Raw genomic sequence first — 19,415 nt, 5'->3', positions numbered from 1 at the left:
AGATAGATCCATTGCTAGCCAAAGATGAGCCCATCAGTAACAGTGGTAATGCCTCTGTGATAACATGTTTAAGAAAGGATAAAAAAGCCCACTGTGCAACAGCAGCTGGGAGAGTGGAGTGAGAACATGTGAGAGAAACAACTCTGCAGACACAAAAGTCAGTGAGGAAGGAGGAGGAGGAGGTGCTCCAGGCGCTGGAGCAGAGGTTCCCCTGCAGCCCGTGGTGAAGACCATGGTGAAACAGGCTGTCCCCCTGCAGCCCATGGAGGTTAACAGTGGAGCAGATATCCACACTACAGCCTCTGAAGGACCCCACACCCAAGCAGGTGGACATGTCTTGAAGGAGGCTGTGACCCCATGGAGAGCCCTTGCAGAAGCAGGGTCTGGCAGGACCTGTGGTCCCACAGGGGACCCACGCTGGAGCAGTCTGTTCCTGAAGGACTGCATCCTGTGGAAAAGACACATGCTGGAGCAGTTCGCGAAAAACTGCAGCCCGTGGGAAGGACCCATATTGGAGAAGTTTGTGGAGGTCTGTTCCCCATGGGTGGGACCCCTCGCTGGAGCCGGGGAAGAGAGCAAGGAGGAAGGAGCGGCAGAGACAACATGTGATGAACTGACCGTAACCCCCATGCCCCGTCCCCCTGCACTGCTTGGGGGGAGGAGGTATAGAAACGGGGAGTGAAGCTGAGCCCGGGAAGAGGGGAGGGGTGGGGGGAAGGTGTTTTTACATTTGTTCTTATTTCTCATTATCCTACTCTGTTTAATTGCAATAAATTAAATTAATTTCCCCAAGTCGAGTCTGTTTTGCCTGTGACAGTAATTGCTGAGTGATCTCCCTGTCCTTATTTCAACCCATGAGCTTTTCATAGTATTTTCTCCCCCTGTCCTGTTGGGAGGGGGAGTGATAGGGCAGCTTGGTGGGCACCTGGCAGCCTGGCAAACTGACAGAAGGGTCAAGTGCAGCGGGAACGGAGCAGGACTAGAAAGATGGTTTTTAGCGTAGTGAATCCTGAGACTACCTGAGGCAAGACGAGAGGCAAGCTGATGAGGAAATCTGAGTTGCACAAAGGCTCCTGCAGTGGACAAAATCTTTCAGTTCATCATCAGGCATCGCTGTGTCATTCAACTTAGTCACTTCTGCACCAAAACCCAGCCCTTTGCCCCTTCTGAAGGAGGCTGGTGCAGAGTTCAAAGCCAGTTATCAGTTTTCCGTGAGCTACAACAAGCTGACATCACTTAGCCTACCATCTTCCTTGAGTCCTGGTGCTGACAATCATCTGCCAGCTGAGGCTTTGCACACTGCCATGTTTTCATCAGCCCAGAAAGACTAGCTGTCTGCCCCAAAAGCGTTCCTTCTTTCAGGGACCAGCCGTAGGACCACTCCAAAGACTTTTCCCGTTTTCCTCTATCTAGGCAGGTTTACATGACCAAAAAAAGCTAGTGGAGCCTGGAATGCAGAAGCTGCTGAATTTTCCTTTTCTCACTCCCAAGAACTGCTGCCAAAGCCTGCTTGTATTTATGGGCTTTTATGTGGGGCCCCGTGCTCGGTCTCAGAGCAGCTGGGCAGCCACACGGTGGGTCTGGCTTTGAAGAGAATCACTGATCCTGCAGCACACACCTTTTTGTGCACTTTCACCTCCATGCAGGCTGAGATTTTTCTGTTGCTTCACATAACCCATGAATGCAAACATCAAACCCACTTGCTGATTAAAGAACCACAAACAATCAAAATCAATATTCACTTTGCAAAACGGCAAGACCTGAAGCATTAGGGTCTAATGAGGACATGATGCTATGTTCACAATAGCATTCCTCCATTCATCACCCTGCCTATGAGGAAAATAGATGGTATGTTTTTGACACCTCTATTCTCGGAGATAAAGGCTCAAGATGGTATTACATCAGAGTGACAATGTTGTGTCATGGGGGCTGACTAAGGGGGGCGTCTTAGTGTAAACAACCTCTCCGACAATCACATGCAGACACACTCACAGACAAAGAGGTATTTGTTGAAACCATGCAAGGATGCACAGTCAGAGGCCTCTGTCTCTTGCAAAGAGCTGGTATACCAGGTCAGTGTGTGTGAGCAAAATGCCAGATGAGCAGTCTCGTGGACAGAGCACCCAGTTACAGCAGGCATGACTGTGACAGCTCCCCTTCTGCTCTCCTCCCCACTTTCCTTGGACGTGTTTCTTATAGGAACCTGAGGAAAAAGAATTATCCCGTCTATCTGTGCAAGTTCCTTAGTCTTTCCTCTTGTGGTTTGGTGTTTCTTCCATCATGCCAAGATGTTGGTAACAGGACTCTCTCTCTGCAGCAGCTTGGCAGAGGACAGATCTCATTCCTATGTCCCATCAAATGAACATTTGTGATAGAAGTGACTAAAAGCTGTATCTGAAGCTGTATTAGAAGTGAAAGGTTCTCTCTCTGTTCACCCAGGTGACCCTAAATGCTCTTACTGACATAAATTAGCAAAGTAAAAGTAAGTTGCAGTCACCTGTGATGAGACAAGTTGTCCTATCCTGGCTTAGTTCCTGCAGTCCTTGTTCAAATAAATTATTTCATTAAACCAAATGAGGCTTTTTGACAAGAGTGCTGTGACCCTTTTTACTTTTCTCGGAGAGCTGTTTTTTCTTACATTGTGGTAATTGCTTGAAGCAGTAGAGAACTCTCTTGTTACCCTGCTGCTTCTGAAGCAGTCTTATCTTTCTGGGCACATAGCACAGGCAAGGGACAGGGCAATTAGTTTTTGAAAAAAGATTATTAGCTGATTTATTAATTATTAATAAAAATAAATTAGTTTTTCTTTTTCAAACTGTCTGTTATACCCTGTGTGCTCACTAGAAAGCTCTGAAGTGACATTTCAGTAAGTATTACTGACTGAAATGAGGATGAGGCCTGGAATGCCAGTCATTTGATGCAATGCTACAAAAGCAAAATGTGGCACTGCTGTTATCCTTTAGAGGATGTGAGCCCCCAACCAATTATCAAAACACTGCTAATGCTACTTTAAGAGCATTCTAGGAGATGTTTAGGAGCAATTTTCCTATGTTTGTTATTTCAAGCCTCACTTAAATTCATTAGCTCCTGCTGCATATTCCTGATAATCCATGTAAATGTGGCTATGATGCCATTTGTGATGGGAGGATTAAGGTGGGAAACAAACAACATCAGTAGCACATAAAGTCTTATGAAATCATTCTCAGAAGCCCAAAACCTTACGTAGTACACAGTGAAGGAATAAAAATGCAGCTGATGTGGTGTATCAGAAATGTGGGCAAAAGGTTGTGCAGAGGAGAAAGCAAGGCAATGAAATCCTGAACCATGCAAATGTATTCTTAGTTTTGTAAAATCCTTTAAAGTCTTTGCAGCCCTCTGATTCTGGGTCCTCTTGGCCTGATTAGAAAAGGCCATTCTCATTCGCAGGTTCATTTATGGTCAGAAGATTGGACTGTAGGGTTCTTAATTGGGAAATAATCCAGTGTGCTGTGAAACTGGCTTTACCTTGGGACAGTGAACTATCTAAAGCAATTGCCCATGCAGGGAGGCCAGTGCCTACTTTCCAATTATCCAAATATTTATTGCAACTTTTTAAACATCTCCTAATGTGAACATCAAGATTGCTAATATGGGGGGAGAGGGGGGTTATGGACCCTATGGCATGGTTTGTTGGACAGGACTGTGGAAATTTCCTACTTACAGAGAGAGAAGCTTAAATTTAGAAGGCATGTGAGTCCCATGGAGGATTTTTCTTCATGGGTGTGGATAACTTTCCCACCGAGGAAAGCTATCCAAATGAACAGCTGCGCATATTTGATCACAGTTTTCCAAGCAGTGACAGCACTGATTATTGTATTGATAATAACCAGCTCCACTCGCCCTTCCATTAACTGACTGGGCTGGTGTAAGCCTGCTACATGGGGCAGGGAGGAGGAGGACCTGACTTTTCTTTGCTCAGAGTTAGCCAAGTGCCTTACTTAGAAGATCTGATTCGAGAAGGGTTGTCTTAACTCAGTGCAATACTATGCGAATTTGCGTGTAGGAAGGTAGCAGTGCTGCCCAGGAATGTGATGCAAACGTTTAGTTTGGGGTGAGGCTGGGGCTGTCTCAGATGCCCCTGCAGCAGGGCAGCTGCTGCGGTTGCACGTGTTTGGGCAAGTCTCGCCGTGGCAGACCCCGCTGAGCCTGAGCTGGGGGCACGCGCTTGTGGCAGGCTTTACCTGCCGGTGGCTGCAATGCCTGCAAGCACGGACAAAAAGAGTTGCAAGTCCCTTGCGACAGATGGCTTTGGCACTTTGGGCTGGGACAAAATGTCTGTCCTACCAGCTCTGCACTGGCCTCCGCATTGCTGCCGGATGGATGTTTGAAGCACTGCTGTGCAGGAGGCGGATGGATGTCTTACACAGTGGCTGAGAAGTGCCTCGTGCCCCAGAAACCGTTAGGCACTCATTCTTAGGGAAGAAATCATTATGTCTTATTATAGTATGTTCGTTGGGGACAGTATGGGCCACTGCATCTATGTAAGTCAGAACAGTTTAATTTGAGTATGCAAGTGTGTTTTAAGAGGTTGAAAATCCTATTTAAAATTGTTTTAGTAAGCAGTCATCTTGATGTAACTGCAGTTCTAGGTTTTACAAGGCTGTGGTATTAGCCAGTGTTTCCTTCTGTCATGTATTTCCAGTGCTCTGGTTGTGATTCAGAGAATGTGAAGAAGCTCTTAACCAAATCATGGCAATTTAATTCCCATTTGAGGACTGGGCTGGGTGCATTTTGGCAGTCTCTGAGGAAAACAGCATTTGTGCAATTGCGGATAGATATAAACAGGGAGAAGTGGGTGGTTCTAGTCAATAAAAAGAAATAGTGGGACTTAGACCTGTAGCAGCAATATCATCCTGATGTTGTCCAGCTCCAGCAAATGGGTTTGGAAACAGACTTCTGAATGTTTATTTAAGAGATGTGGCGCTGCATGGGCATCCATCGCACCATCCTATGTATGTTCACATTAAGAAAAATAGTTTGCATTTAATACAAACTTTGAAAATTGTCGAAAAGAGTCTCATTTCCCAGCTCTGTTCACCGGGCTGCTCTTACCCCGCCTGTTCTGTTGGATCCTGCTTATGCCAGCTGGAACCCAAATGTCTGCTGCAACTTACAGAAAGAGTAATTGGCTTGGAACCTACTACCTAAAACAGTGAAAAATGGACAAGTCTTGCTGCACTGGGCTCTGGATTTGTGGCTGTTGCCAATAGCTCCTTCTTGAAAAGAGCACCATGGGGAATTGGCCTGGGTACAATGCTTGGACACCTATCAAAGTTTACCCTCCTCCCCCACTTAGACTCCTTTCTTTTCACTCACCCACCATTAATACCTGCCCTCCCCACAGTCCTCCATTCTTCCAAACCCAGAGTGGTGCTTGCTGAAATGTGATTGTTGATTCCTTATTTCCACTTTCTGAAATGTTTTTCTCCCTTTATGAACGTGAATCGAAATGCTGGACAATGCCCCACATCCATGCATTATCTCTGCTGCTTAATGCATACGCCATACACATGAGATGATTGTTACTGCTCCAGTAGGTGAAATTGTGACAAGTGGAAAATGCTTTGAAGTGCCAAAATGTACATTAGCATTAACCATCTGGAAAGTGTACTCTTCTCCAAGGATTATGATTCTTTGCATGTTTCATTGCTACTGTAAAGATTATTTCCTAAGGAAAACTGTTTCAGAATAGCCATTTCCCTAGTGTTGCCACATTTAATGAAATCTGAGGACTTCAAAATCAATTCCAAGTAATACTCATCTTCCTCCTGGGGTGATGTTTTAAGAAGTGGCCTTGCATAACAGTCTACCTCACACATTTGGTGAGGGATCATGGTGAGTGACAGCAGGTGGAAAAGATAAACCCCAGCTCCTGTGTGGTGCATGAGGGCTCCTCACACCATTGCTGTATCAACAGGAGTCATTCATCTGAGCTTCCTACCAGGAAATGCACAAATGCAAAATATGTTTATATTGCCTAGCAGGTATTTCAATCAATTATATCCTACAAAGGCTGATGTAATGGTGAGAGATTTAAAAAACAAACCAAAAGCCAACAGCCCTTTGTGGCACTGAAGGGCATAGCATGGGCGAAACACAGCATACACCTGGGAAACAATTGCCCATGACTCTGACATGCAGAGCACTGGTAGAAGACCGGCAGTCCCTGAATGCTGACATAAATATATGAAGCTTTCTTACTGCTTAGAATTTTGAGGAAAAATGACATGTATCCATAGTGGATGGCTCACTGTTTCATGCTGAAACATCTCCTACCCTCAAAGTCACTGTTGGACTGATAAAGCTTATCATGACCCTTGCATATACCAACACCGTCTTGAACTGTTGGAAAATCAGAGTAAGCTAATTTCAGTGTTACTACGTACCAGATCTCCAGCCCTGCTCTGTGCATGTGTGGTGACATACCAGGAGTGTCTTCTACTACAAGCCAAGTCCAAAATTGAAGCATCTACTTCCCTTGAAAGAATTGATAAACCAAACATCACACTCTACATTTATTTTCTGCTAAAAGGCTCTGTTACTATCTTGTCTCTAAAAACAGAACACCAAATTTTTGGAAAAAAAGATAAATTTCGCTATAGACAATCCATGCCATGGAAAGCTCCCACAAATGCTTAAATAGCCAAGTTATAACAAATGAATGTGCCTTTTGCATGACAGCTCAATCATTCATTAATGTGGTTATACCATTCTGCATCATATTTAAGTAAGCAAGCTTGGTATTCAGCAAATTATTGCCAACTCCACCAGCACTCTGTTTTCTGGGCTTAATACGAAACCTGCTTGAAGTCTGAACTCATCATAGAATCATAGCATCATAGAATCATTAAGGTTGGAAAAGACCTCTAAGATCATCGAGTCCAACCGTCAACCCAACACCACCATACCCACTACACCACATCCCTAAGCGCCTCATCTACACGTCTTTTAAATACTTCCAGGGATGGTGACTCAACCACTTCCCTGGGCAGCCTGTTCCAAGGCCTGACCACTCTTTCAGTAAAGAAATTTCTCCTAATGTCCAGCCTAAATCTCCCTTGGCGCAACTTGAAGCCATTTCCTCTCGTCCTATCGCTTGTTACTTGGCAGAAGAGACCAACACCCACCTCGCTACAACCTCCTTTCAGGTAGTTGTAGAGCACGATGAGGTCTCCCCTCAGGCTCCTCTTCTCCAGGCTAAACAGTCCCAGTTCCCTCAGCCGCTCCTCATAAGACTTGTGCTCCAGGCCCTTCACCAGCTTCGTTACCCTGCTCTGGACACGCTCCAGCACCTCAATGTCCTTCTTGTAGTGAGGGGCCCAAAAATGAACACAGGATTCGAGGTGCGGCCTCACCAGTGCCGAGTACAGGGGCACGATCACCTCCCTGCTCCTGCTGGCCACACTAGTTCTGATACAGGCCAGGATGCCGTTGGCCTTCTTGGCCACCTGGGCACACTGCCGGCTCATGTTCAGCCGGCTGTCGACCAGCACCCCCAGGTCCTTTTCCTCTGGGCAGCTTTCCAGCCACTCTTCCCCAAGCCTGTAGCGTTGCCTGGGGTTGTTGTGGCCAAAGTGCAGGACCCGGCACTTGGCCTTGTTGAACCTCATACAGTTGGCCTCAGCCCATGGATCTAGACTGTCCAGGTCCCTCTGCAGAACCTTCCTACCCTCGAGCAGATCAACACTCCCACCCAGCTTGGTGTCATCTGCAAACTTACTGAGGGAGCACTCGATCCCCTCGTCCAGATCGCTGATAAAGATATTGAACAGGACCGGCCCCAGTACTGAGCCCTGGGGAACACCGCTCGTGACCGGCCGCCAACTGGATTTAACTCCGTTCACCACAACTCTCTGGGCTCGGCCGTCCAGCCAGTTTTTTACCCAGCGAAGAGTGCACCTGTCTAGGCCGTGAGCCGCCAGCTTCTCTAGGAGAATGCTGTGGGAGACAGTGTCAAAGGTTTTACTGAAGTCCAGGTAGACCACATCCACAGCTTTCCCCTCATCCACGAGGCGTCACCTGGTCATAGAAGGAGATCAGGTTGGTCAAACAGGACCTGCCTTCCCGTCCTGGCTGGGATGGAGTTGATTTTCTTCCTATTAACTTAGCCTCTGGCAGAAAGCCTGGTGTAGTGCTGTGTTTTGGATGTAGTGTGAGAATGTTGACGACACAGTGATGTTTTGGTTGTTGCTAGGTAGTGTTTACGCTAGTCAAGGACTTTTCATCTTCCCGTGCCCTGCCAGATGTGCAGGGGGCTGGGAGGGAGCGTAGCCAGGATGGCTGGCCCAGCTGGCCAATGGGCTATTCCATACCATATGATGTCATGCTTAGCATATACGGCTGGGTTAAGAAGAAGGAGGGGGGGCGTTCGGAGTGATGGCGTTTGTCTTCCCAAGTAACCGTTACGCGTGATGGAGCCCTGCTTTCCTGGAGATGGCTGAACACCTGCCTGCCGATGGGAAGTGGTGAAGGAATTCCTTGTTTTGCTTTGCTCGTGTGCGCGGCTTTTGCTTTCCCTATTAAACTGTCTTTATCTCAACCCACGAGTTTTTCTCACTTTTACCCTTCTGATTCTCTCCCCCATCCCACCCGGCAGGGGGGGTGAGCGAGCGGCTGCATGGTGCTCAGTGGCCAGCTGGGGTTAAACCACAACACTTCCATGAACCCATGCTGGCTGGGCCTGATCCCCTGGTTGTCCTGGACATGGCTCATGAGCGCCCTCAAAACCAACCGCTCCATAATCTTCCCCGGCACCAAGGTCAGGCTGACCGGCCTGTAGTTCCCCGGATCCTCCTTCCGGCCCGTCTTGTAGATGGGTGTCACATTGGCAAGCCTCCAGTCGTCCGGGACGTTCCCAGTTAAACAGGACTGCTGGCAAATGATGGAGAGCGGCTTGGCAAGCTCCTCCACCAGCTCCCTCAGTACCCTCGGGTGGATCCCGTCTGGCCCCATAGACTTGTGAGCATCCAGGTGGCATAGCAGGTTGTTAACTGCTTCCTCTTGGATTATGGGGGGGTTTCATTTCTATTAGCTTCTGTGAAGGCAGAAAGTCATGTCTTGTGTAGCGGTGATAGATGGAATTAGCACTGATGGCAGAAATGAATCATGCTGCTTGAGGTTGGCTGACTCTTGGTGATGACGTAGTTGACCATTTGGCAATGTACTCAACGTGCTCTGTGCCCCCAAACCAAACAGAATTACCTGGGCAAAGCTGTTGAGCCCAATAATACATGGAAATAGAGCTCCCAAAAAGTGGAAGTAGCTTTTCAGTAGACATATTCACAGCCCCAGTTGCAGCTAAGCTTTGTCACTAGGCTGAATGTTCTGTGGGTTTTTTTTTATTCAGAAAGCTTGATGCTTTTCCACAGCCAGGTTAAGCTATCAATGTTAACAGATGTATACATATCAATGTATAACAGATTATTTCTGATCCCATGCCACTCACTCCCATGCTTACTCTGGATAAGCATTAAGAAACTAATCCAGGTTAAAACTAACCAATTTGGCCAAAAAAACAACTTTCACTATAGGTCAGTACCCAATACAATCTGCTGAGCAGCCAAATCAGCGTCAGTGCTAGCACGGACTGTGAGAGTAAGTAGATGGCACCAGCCCCAATCAGTTTTACTGGTATGCCTTTGAAGTACTTCTACTAATCATTGGCAGAGCCAGGACATCATTTTCAATAAGCTTTAATGTCACAGTCACTGTATATGGATCTACAGTCAGGACTACATCATTATTATTCAGGATGCTAAATACAATTAAATATTTGTCAATTTATTTATTGAGTAGTGCACATTTTTAAATAATTCATAGCTGATTTAATAAGTTAAGTGATGAGGTGCACACGTATGAGTAGTTTGCTTCATGTCATCAATGCAGTGAAAGTAAATAGGTTTTCTTTTTCTGAAATATGAAGAGCACATGCAACTCTTCTCCATAACATAAACTTCTAAAATACTATTTTAGTATCTGCCAATATTGCATAAAGTAGGACATCTATCAAGAGTGAGAAGGATGTTTTACTGTGTTTTGCCTGGGCATGCGTTTTATTGATTTTCAAGGCATCTAGCCAGAGCTATACATTCACAGTGGCAATGCAAGGAATATGGCTTGCACTTTGAGAGTGTTATTTGCTCAAGTTCACAGTAACTTCCAGTTATGTTGGCTTATTGCATCTATGCACAGACATCGCTCCTAATCACCTAACAGCAAACATTGAAAGAACCATCTAAAATTTACCTATTGCTACTTCGATGCACAGATTTTTGCCAGCAGGAAATGGTTAAATTTTCATTACATCTCCATCTGGGGAATCTTGCTCACTGCTTGGCAATTACCTCACTCATTATCTCTTAGTTTCCCCGTGGCACACATTGCATTTGCCATCAGTCTCAGGCAGGTGAACTTCTTCAGAAGTAAGGTAGTGCTGGGCTGATTATCATTTTTACATCTTATTAGTAGAATAGTTTTATAGGGAAGTTGTAGCCTGTGGCTGCAACCAGCATGTTTTTATAGACTTAATACAAAAGAAGCCTCAAACTCTCGTCCCAAATACTGAGCCTATGATGTCTTTTACTCTGAAAGTGTTTTGTGTCCTGATGTAACTGATTGTGCTCACGGAATTGCATTACCACTAAATCTGCAATTTAGTCCAGATTTCATCATTCTATCATGTTAACAACTGTTTTTAAAGAATAAGAAAATGTTAAAGAGTAAATACTGCATAATATAATAATAATAATAATATGCATAATTGTGCACAGTCTTCTGTGATTAGCTGTGATCATAGAAAAAGGGATATGGAATAAGGAATGGGAATTTTACTGTTGAAATTCAAATAAATGCAATATTCCCATACTGCAAAATCCAGGATCACAATCAGTGTGAAATCCTCACGAAAAGCTTTTGATCTGTGGGAATGTGTACTACCCAGGTCTCTTCCATTAAACTGTCTTCATTCAAATATAAAAACCTAATAAACTTTCTTTGGCAAACCCTATACTGCTTCCTAGTAGTTTCAGAAGGGGACATAGTACTTTTAAAAGTTTTTTTAAGGCATATAGAGAAAGTACAGTCAATTCATGAAATCTTTTGAGTGGCATGCATAGAGATCTTCATAGAAGACAGAGATCCAGAAATACAATAAAATGCTGAAGATGTATAGAATCCTTATGAAGCTCAAAAATCACTTTCCATTCTCTAGGAAGGGGCCCTATTCACATGCCTACACACAAAATAGAAATAGCTTTAAGAATTAGTCTTTGAAAATTAGTCTTGTATTTAATTGACTCTATCCTCCCCCCCCCAAAAAAAAAGAAAAAGAGACATGGAATACTGAAATCTGAATAATTGTGTTGTGATGGAACACGTATTGTACTTGGTAAGAATATGTCATTATGTAGACAGAGCAAGATTTCCTAACAACTTAATTTTCTGGATCTGAAGGATGGGGTTTTTTTGGTGTATCAAATCATGGCAGAATGCAGCGCTACTTGGGACCAAGACTATGTTCAGAGACTTGGTTGCTAATGCAGCACCTTCTCATTTAAAAATTATAAAAGGCACAAAAGGGATGAATTGATTCATACAACTGCTTTAGGCAGCTCAACAGACTAAAGACTAAGTATAAACAGGCTGGCTGCTTCTTTAAGAGGTCAAACCCCTTTATTTTTATAGATGGTTATATTAAAACATCTGCTCTTCAAGACACACCTTTGTAGACAGTACTAAGCTTCTATAACCTGAACAATTAAAGAAAAGAACCCTTTAGTTGATTGATATCTCATGGCTTTATCTTGATCTTTCTTTTCCTTTAGAACTATCTTTTTTCCTCAACTGGCAATTTCAAGAACTTGCCATGAGCTAAAGAATTCATTATCAGTCTTTAAAACAATTTAGCGTGAAGTTTAAAGTAGTAAATTAGTGCTTAAGGAATTAACTTTGAGAGTGTCAAATACAAAAACTGAGTCAAATACAGAGTAGACAATATTGTGCCTTGCAGGTATGTTTAATGCAGATGTGCATATTACGATGATTAGTTGTACAATGAAGTCTCCTACTGATCACCACAGTAATCTGCATCACAATCAAGAAAGTAACACACATACTAGTTGCAGTCAGAAGGAAAGAAAACCTGTATATGAAGGTTTCCAATGTATTTTTTAAGAAACCTTCCCTTGAAGATCCTTGCAGAAGCCCCTGGTATACAGACTAAATCAATGTAACAAAACCGCCAATAAAATTATGGTTTAATCCACTCGGCAACAAAAGGGTCAAGTAGCATGAAAAAAGCTCACGCCTGCAAATTACTTATTGACACTAATAGGTTACTCTTCAGATAATTTTCACCACAAATTCATCCGTTTTCTAATGCAAATGTAACTTATGAAAAAGAAAAAGGGTAGGCCACCAACTGAAAGAAAACATTTATTGAATCAAAGTCAATACTTTCCTTTTAATATCTACAAGCAATGCTGAACTGACTTTATTCAAGAATGAACACAATGTACAAAAAAAGTATGTCTGTTATAAAAATACGTCAATTTTTTTTTCCTGGCTATTGAGCTGAAAACATTTTGACAAGTGCAAGATAGGTTTGGCAAGCAAATTTAAGCCGCTATTACCAATGACAAAGTTCAAATGATTTTGTACTTATAGTATATTTGACTCATTGATAAAGTGGCATTGGAAATGTTGACCCTTAAAAAAAAAAAAATCACTGCACTGCCATGTGTTTACGCACCCAGACAATTGAGTATCTTGATCTTTTGTCATCACAAATCAGTACCTTTATCAGTGAAGACTATCCAACCTAATTCGAACTATTCAACCAGATAACTGACTCCTACCACTGGAATACAACTTAGGGAAGGCAAACTACCTCCATGGCCCTGTATTTTGTGTGTTGTTTGCAAAGTGAGAGAGTAGGTAGGTTCATACATGTTTAAATCAACCTGACAGCTGTTGCAATGTGAAATCAGGGAAAGGATGGAAAAAGAATAAAGAATCATTTATGACAGCAATCTATATTTATGAATATGTGTATTTACATATAAAAATGGATCTGACTAGGCTCAGTTATGCCTTATTTGTTTGGATGTTTTTTTTCACATAAAAATTTAACTCAACCAGGACTCAAATCATTGACTTCTCTCAAACCACCAACAAGGAGGGAAAAAAGGGACCATTTACAGAGATAATCTGAAAACAGTGCAATATTAAAATACCATTTCACAACGTGTGAAAGAAACATGCTTTGGAACCTGAGCAAAAGGCGTTTTACTGACTTAGTAAAAAGTCACCCTGTACGTTGTTTTCATTGGCATCTGTTCTGCCAGATTAGTATGTTGCTCTTAGCAACTTTCATGGCCCCTAAATATTTAGTACACAGAAACTGCCAACTACTTAGAGAGGTCCACTAAACTTTTCAGCTAATATTGCAGGCAGTCTGACATGCTGCTACTGGAAATGACCGTACAGCCTAAAATTAAGAAAAATTGTAGAAAGAAAAAGAAGCAGCCAAACTCGATGCTTTTCTTTTTTAAATAGACTAAAGCGCTTCCACAACACTTAGATACGGTACTACACTGGTTTACAGTCTCAAGGTCAGCTCTTTCAAAATAAATATACTGAACATTTACAACAAATGCCTCATGAATGCAAGCTCTCTCTTTATTATTTCAAGACCAGCTGGATAAAAACTAAAATAAAGACATAACTCTGAAGCAGCTAAGTTACAAGTCCTTTTTCAGAAACAGGCATAACTTGGTGCCACAGCAAAATTTCTCACCAGTCTGCAGTAAGCAATTTTTTTTTTTTTCTTCTAGCACCAAGCGGGCCACCATACAAAGCAACCTCACAAAGCATGCGGTCATCTACTCTGCTGATTTTGTATGAAATAATCATTTGTGCTTGCAGGTCCCAGACCTTTCAAAAATGGGTATGAACAACAGATGATTGAAGACATTAATGGAAACTCACTCATTTCTAAATTACTCAAGTGGAGAAAAGATTTAAAGACTAAAAAGCAACAGAACGTTGCGCATTAGTATTTGTGAGGGATGAGGGAAGCTAAGGTTGGTGCTTTAATTTGCCTTAAAACCAACAAAAAGCTAAAAACAATTCTAAACAGCTCTATGTCCATGATACTGGTAGAGGCCAATGTGTGCATGCCACTGAAAGGCACGGTCGGACCAATCTGATAAATGGCATCATCAGAGCAGAACAGCAACTTTTCACTGGAGTAATCACAAAGGGTGAACAACGAGCCATCGCTTCTCTCATGAGCACAGAAAGCAGTCACCAAGGCAAAAGAGGGGACACAGGAAAGAAGATACAGGAAACTCACATAAACCTGGAAGACAGAAAACACACATTAAACTGAGTTTTGAACATTCTGAGTGACCATTTTCCTACTGCAACGCTGCTATTCATTGATTTAACACCATACATATTATCCTAAAATGGAACTCTTGTAAAAATGGTACCCTAATCATATCACAAAATTCTTCTGAAATTTGTTATAACTAACTAACCTCACTTGCAAAGATTTGCCTACAGTATCATCGTAGGTATAAAACAGGCTTACGGACAGACTGATGCAGTCAGGACAATCTCTTGTTCATTGTGTAAAAAACCTAACATGCTTACATGATATTGAATTTTTTTACTCAGAAATGAATGTTAAAATCGGGCATCATAAAGACACAGCTATTTATAGGGAGCCAATTATGAAATAGTATGATTGTTCTGCCTAAAAAGCAGAGTGCAATACTTACTGGAAAGGTTTCCCCAAGGTTATCCTGCCTTTGTATCTACAAGCTGCATCTGAACATTTGCAGACATGCCACCCCCATAGCCTCCCTTGGACTGCATTTGGTTCTGAATTGAGCTGACCTGCAGACAGAAGGAAAAAGGGGGCAGAGAAAACAAGAGAGGCAGTTAGTGAGCTATGGCATCTTCTTGCTTCCAATTTTATTTCTTGTTTAGGTTTGGTTTTCAAGTGCTCCTTTACTATTAAAGCTACATTACTTTTGCATGAGGAATGCCAGCATAGGCTTGCTGGAATTTTCACTTCTGCAGGCAGCTCAGCAGGAGAGATGGAAGAACTGGTGCTGAGGCAGAAGTTTTTCCTTATTCCCAAAGAAAACTGGCTGATTCAGGCTTTCACTGACCCGCTTGATTACTCAAAAAAAATTAATCAAATATCTTACTGGTATCCAACTCCACTCCATCTGACAAGCTGTAATTTATCTGGTTATATGGAAAATGTTCTTTGCCAAGTATGATAAACCAGAGAAGTTGACACCACTACCTTAAAAATATAATAGACAACTTTCAAAATGTCTGGATAGTATGGCTAACTTCAGATAATTAAAAGGACTTTCTAAACCAAAAAGGAGCTTTTGGTTTGTGGAAGGTCTTTCATTTATCTATTTACGTAACAGCACACACTGCTTTCCTTAATTGCTATTATTCCTTTAAATGGCAGGGCATTTATTGTTTAAATCATATTCAATCTATCAACTTCCCTGGAAATAGCTTATGTGAAGGTGTTTTTAGCTTGATGCAAATAAATACATAAAGAACCCCCCCCACACACAAAGACATGCACATCCCTCTATGGCTTTCATTGCCTTTATCAACAAAAAGGAAGGAAATCCACAGTTCTTTGCTGCTTGTGTTGCTAAGTCAAAATAATCATCTCCAAGTGCCTGCAGGAAGACAACTCCTACCTTAAAGGTTTGGCCTTTTTCTCTCTGCACCCCGGAGGATACACAACAAGTACACAATGAGCACAAAATAACACATTCATTCATGGCTACAGCATCTGAAATTGAATTTGCAGCAAAGCCTATGCCTGCAGGGCACCACTTGCAATTATTACATGTATGCTCCTCCTTCATAGAGACCTCAAAACATCACTAGAAAGCTAGATTAAAACAGCACTGGAGAAATATTTCCAAGTAGCTTGCACGATATTTTCCCTGTCTACAAAGACAAAAGTATATTCTTTTCCACACCAAAGCAAAACACACGCGCACACAAAAAATGAATCAGCACAACTCTTTCTTACACAGTTTCTCAAATCAATGTGAAAAAAAGAGCCTGTGTTAGGATCTTTGTCTTGAACAGTATGGCATATTGCAGTGCTGTGCAAAAGATCGGATTTTTATGTATTTAAGCAGCGCAATGTAAAACCATTTTCTATCTTGGCACTTTGCTCAAATAAGTGATCCAGCTGCAGCAAAGCAATTGTTATATTCACATTTTTCTTCAGGGAAAAGTGTTCAGAGCCAATACTCTAGTGGATCTGACATCAGAGACTACAAATTCAGTAAGGAAGTGTGGAGAAGTGCAACCACATTCATGGGGTCGTGTCTAAGAACTTTCACATTTCACCAGGCTGGTCATCTTCTTTACCAAGCATCTTTTGTTGCTCATTGGAACAAAAGGCGTTTGAATTTAATCTTTTTTCCCTCAGAAAATAATTAACCTACATGTAAACGTATTCACAAGAATGACTTGAGGATGACATTAATTTCATCTGAATGAACCCTGCCTCTAGAGAAAAACATCTCCAGGCCAGGTCACTTTCCAGCCTGACAACTTGCCTACAAGACTTTAAAATTTTGGAGAAAGCAAATCGACACAAATCGCAAGGCTAAAGTGTAAATTTTTATGAGTACTTCTTCTAAAGGTTAAAATAAATTCTCTGGCACTAGAGTCACACATATAGATGTTTATGTTAGTGGGTAAGGAAGTATCAGCCTAAATTGCAGAGGCTGTTACACCTAAAGGAAAGAGAATGCAGCAAATGAAACTTGACTGCATTAACAGTTCAGTGGCTATTTTGCATATGAAAACTTATATAGCAGACATACAATGTTAAAAACACTGAGCAAAAAGCAGGTCTAACAATTGTAAGCTTATAAGGTGGTATTCTTTCTGAAGCATCCTCCTTTTGAGGCAGTCTGAGCTACAAGAACAAGCACCATGAAATGCAATTTTTTTTTTTCTTTCCCAAAGATGCCATTGCCTTTCTTTGATGATACATAACAGCAAAGTTCTTCTCTCTTATGTCTAATTTAGACAGGATAAAGATACAAAGATTTTGGAAGAGGAAGAGGATTGCACCAATTAAAGATCATACAATCTGTTGTGCTGCTTATCTCTCTCATTAATTTCCTTCTTTCCTTTTCTTTCCCTCCCTTTTAGAATTAGGAAATAGCACAGATTGTCCTTGAGAAAGAAAAGAAGGGAAAACTAAGAAAAGGACGGAATATGTGAAATCAAAAACTAAACTGAGGAATATGAAGCAGCAGAAAAAAGTAAGAGATTTCACCATGGAATATGAAGGTAAAATAAAGTAAGTGATGGGAAGGAGAAAGAAACAGTGCACAGAGGAGTCCTACTGTTTAAGCGTACCTTTGACAAAGTAGCAAGGCGCTCTACAGAGAAGGCAAACAAAAAAGTAAAATATTTCAGTAGTCAGAAAACTACTGTACTCAGAATCATAAGAATATGTAATGAAGAACAACACTAATGAAAAAAAGACACAGAGTAGATAGTGGATGAAGAACCAAATTTATATGGGAAAAAGTAATGAAATTGGAGGAGGTCCTCCTAAGGTATTCAGAAGAGAAAAGGCACAAGGAGGTTCACGAAGGAGTATAATGTCCATACTATAAAGGAAATTAAGCAGCAGAAAACCATGTGGAGGTTAACAATGTAATCTTGGAATTTACGCTGTGAAGAATGAACAGGGAGACTGGATGCAAGATTATCACAGTAAGTCACCACAGAAGAGGTGGGAAAATAAGCAGTGTGAAAAAAGAGATTTGTGCTTCTGAAGAGAAAGAGGGGAAAAAAGGATTATTTTTTGCATATAGATCCTTTCTATCTGAGATCAGAAACATCACTCTGGCCACTGAATGCAGCACATTATCCAAATGAAAAAACGTGAGAGAAACTTTATATATCCAGTTATGAACATTCAAAATGAAAAAGTCTATCTAGAGAGACAATGATGATTACCTACTATCTAGAGATGAATTGGATATTATGCAAGGCAAAGGTGAGGACAAGCAGGGGGAAAGCGAAAGAGGTGAAAGAGCAAAGTTTCAGGCAATCACCACCACAAACCTCACATAAGGCAGCTCAGCTGTGAGAATGAGGAAGGTTCTCACAGGAGGGACAACTAACATTTAAAAAGCAAAATGCCATGCTTTTAGAAAAAATAAAGAAAACTGCTCACTGTATTATTTCGATTTATAATGGCTTTAAATATTAATGTAATATATTGCATTAAATAAGTAATTAGCTTTAACTGAATTTTATCAAGTTGAAGCTGTGTTTGTCAACTTAACTTGCTTACAGATGTTTTAGTACAAATCACTTCCAATCCATTATGTTGTTTCTGGGAAAATGTAGTATATTGTTTGTCTTATCAGATTTTCTAGCTTTGCCCTTCCCCAATACGTACTGAGTTACAGAAGTTTTTGTCTGATCTCAGTAAGCGGTAAACTAGTTGAAACTACAAATGACCTCACTTGCCTACATTAAAACCATCTTTCTTTTACAGTTCTGCTTTCTATTCTGATACCTCTGACAGAACTCTTTCTTCTTCTTTGTCAAGAAGTATTTTTATCATCTTCATCTCAAAACATTTTTTTCCTTTTAAAGAGGATTATTAAGGTCATTTCATCATCATCTACATAAAACCCTTTTCTAGATTGCATATTATTGACTTTAAAAACAGATTGGCATTTCACATAAATATGAAGCTGTACAAAAGAAATCTATCCTCATAAGCTAATTTTCAGTATCTATCTTAGCCTCTGTTTTTCTCTTTCAGAGAGATAAAAATATTTATTGCTCATATCAGCTACAGGAAGCCACAAAACCTTGCCTGTGACATCGTTGCTTGCTCTGGAAATAATTCACACTGTAAATAGGGCTACAGAGTATAGAAAAACCTCACCAAGGACACCCAAAGATATTTGTGTGCACCATAAACCAAGGTAAGTTAGAGTTTAACATGAACTATATTTAAAATAGATTAAAGCATTTAAGGTAAGGAATCTAGTCAATTATAAGACACTTTTAAAAGTTTTCTCTAAAATACTCTAGTGTATTTTCAAATATACCACTATTTTAGTTCATACGTGCCATCAGAACAAATTTTTAAAAAGTATTCTACACATACCCTGTACAATTTATACAGCATCTACTATGGATAAATATAGGAATTTTAAAAATGATATTCCATACTCTTGAACGCAAGTGTTTAGGACTTGGAAATAAGTAGGTTGTTCTTAAGTTTTATAGAGATTCTTTCTTATAGTTGAAAGACTCATTGCTTCAGCCAC

General features: G+C 41.4%; 1 protein-coding gene across 7 annotated transcripts in view; it reads right to left on the bottom strand.

Annotated features, from left to right (window-relative positions):
- Window positions 1-12,458: 12,458 nt before the first annotated feature.
- CDC42SE2 (CDC42 small effector 2) overlaps window positions 12,459-19,415 on the bottom strand; it is an 85,741-nt gene continuing 78,784 nt past the window's right edge. For 6 of the 7 annotated variants that reach the window (XM_075136640.1, XM_075136641.1, XM_075136638.1 and 3 more), the window contains 2 exons: window positions 14,823-14,940; window positions 12,459-14,398 (listed from right to left, as the gene is read on the bottom strand). In XM_075136640.1, the coding sequence (XP_074992741.1) occupies window positions 14,842-14,940 (99 nt within the window). In that variant the 3' untranslated portion in view covers window positions 12,459-14,398; window positions 14,823-14,841. The remainder of the gene's footprint in view (window positions 14,399-14,822; window positions 14,941-19,415) is intronic. The other variant, XM_075136637.1, reaches the window with a different exon arrangement.

The sequence above is a fragment of the Calonectris borealis genome, chromosome Z (genome assembly GCF_964195595.1).
Source record: "Calonectris borealis chromosome Z, bCalBor7.hap1.2, whole genome shotgun sequence".
Classification (NCBI taxonomy): Eukaryota; Metazoa; Chordata; class Aves; order Procellariiformes; family Procellariidae; genus Calonectris; species Calonectris borealis.
Note: the sequence above shows the minus strand (reverse complement) of the source record. Positions and strands in the feature narration are given on the sequence as shown.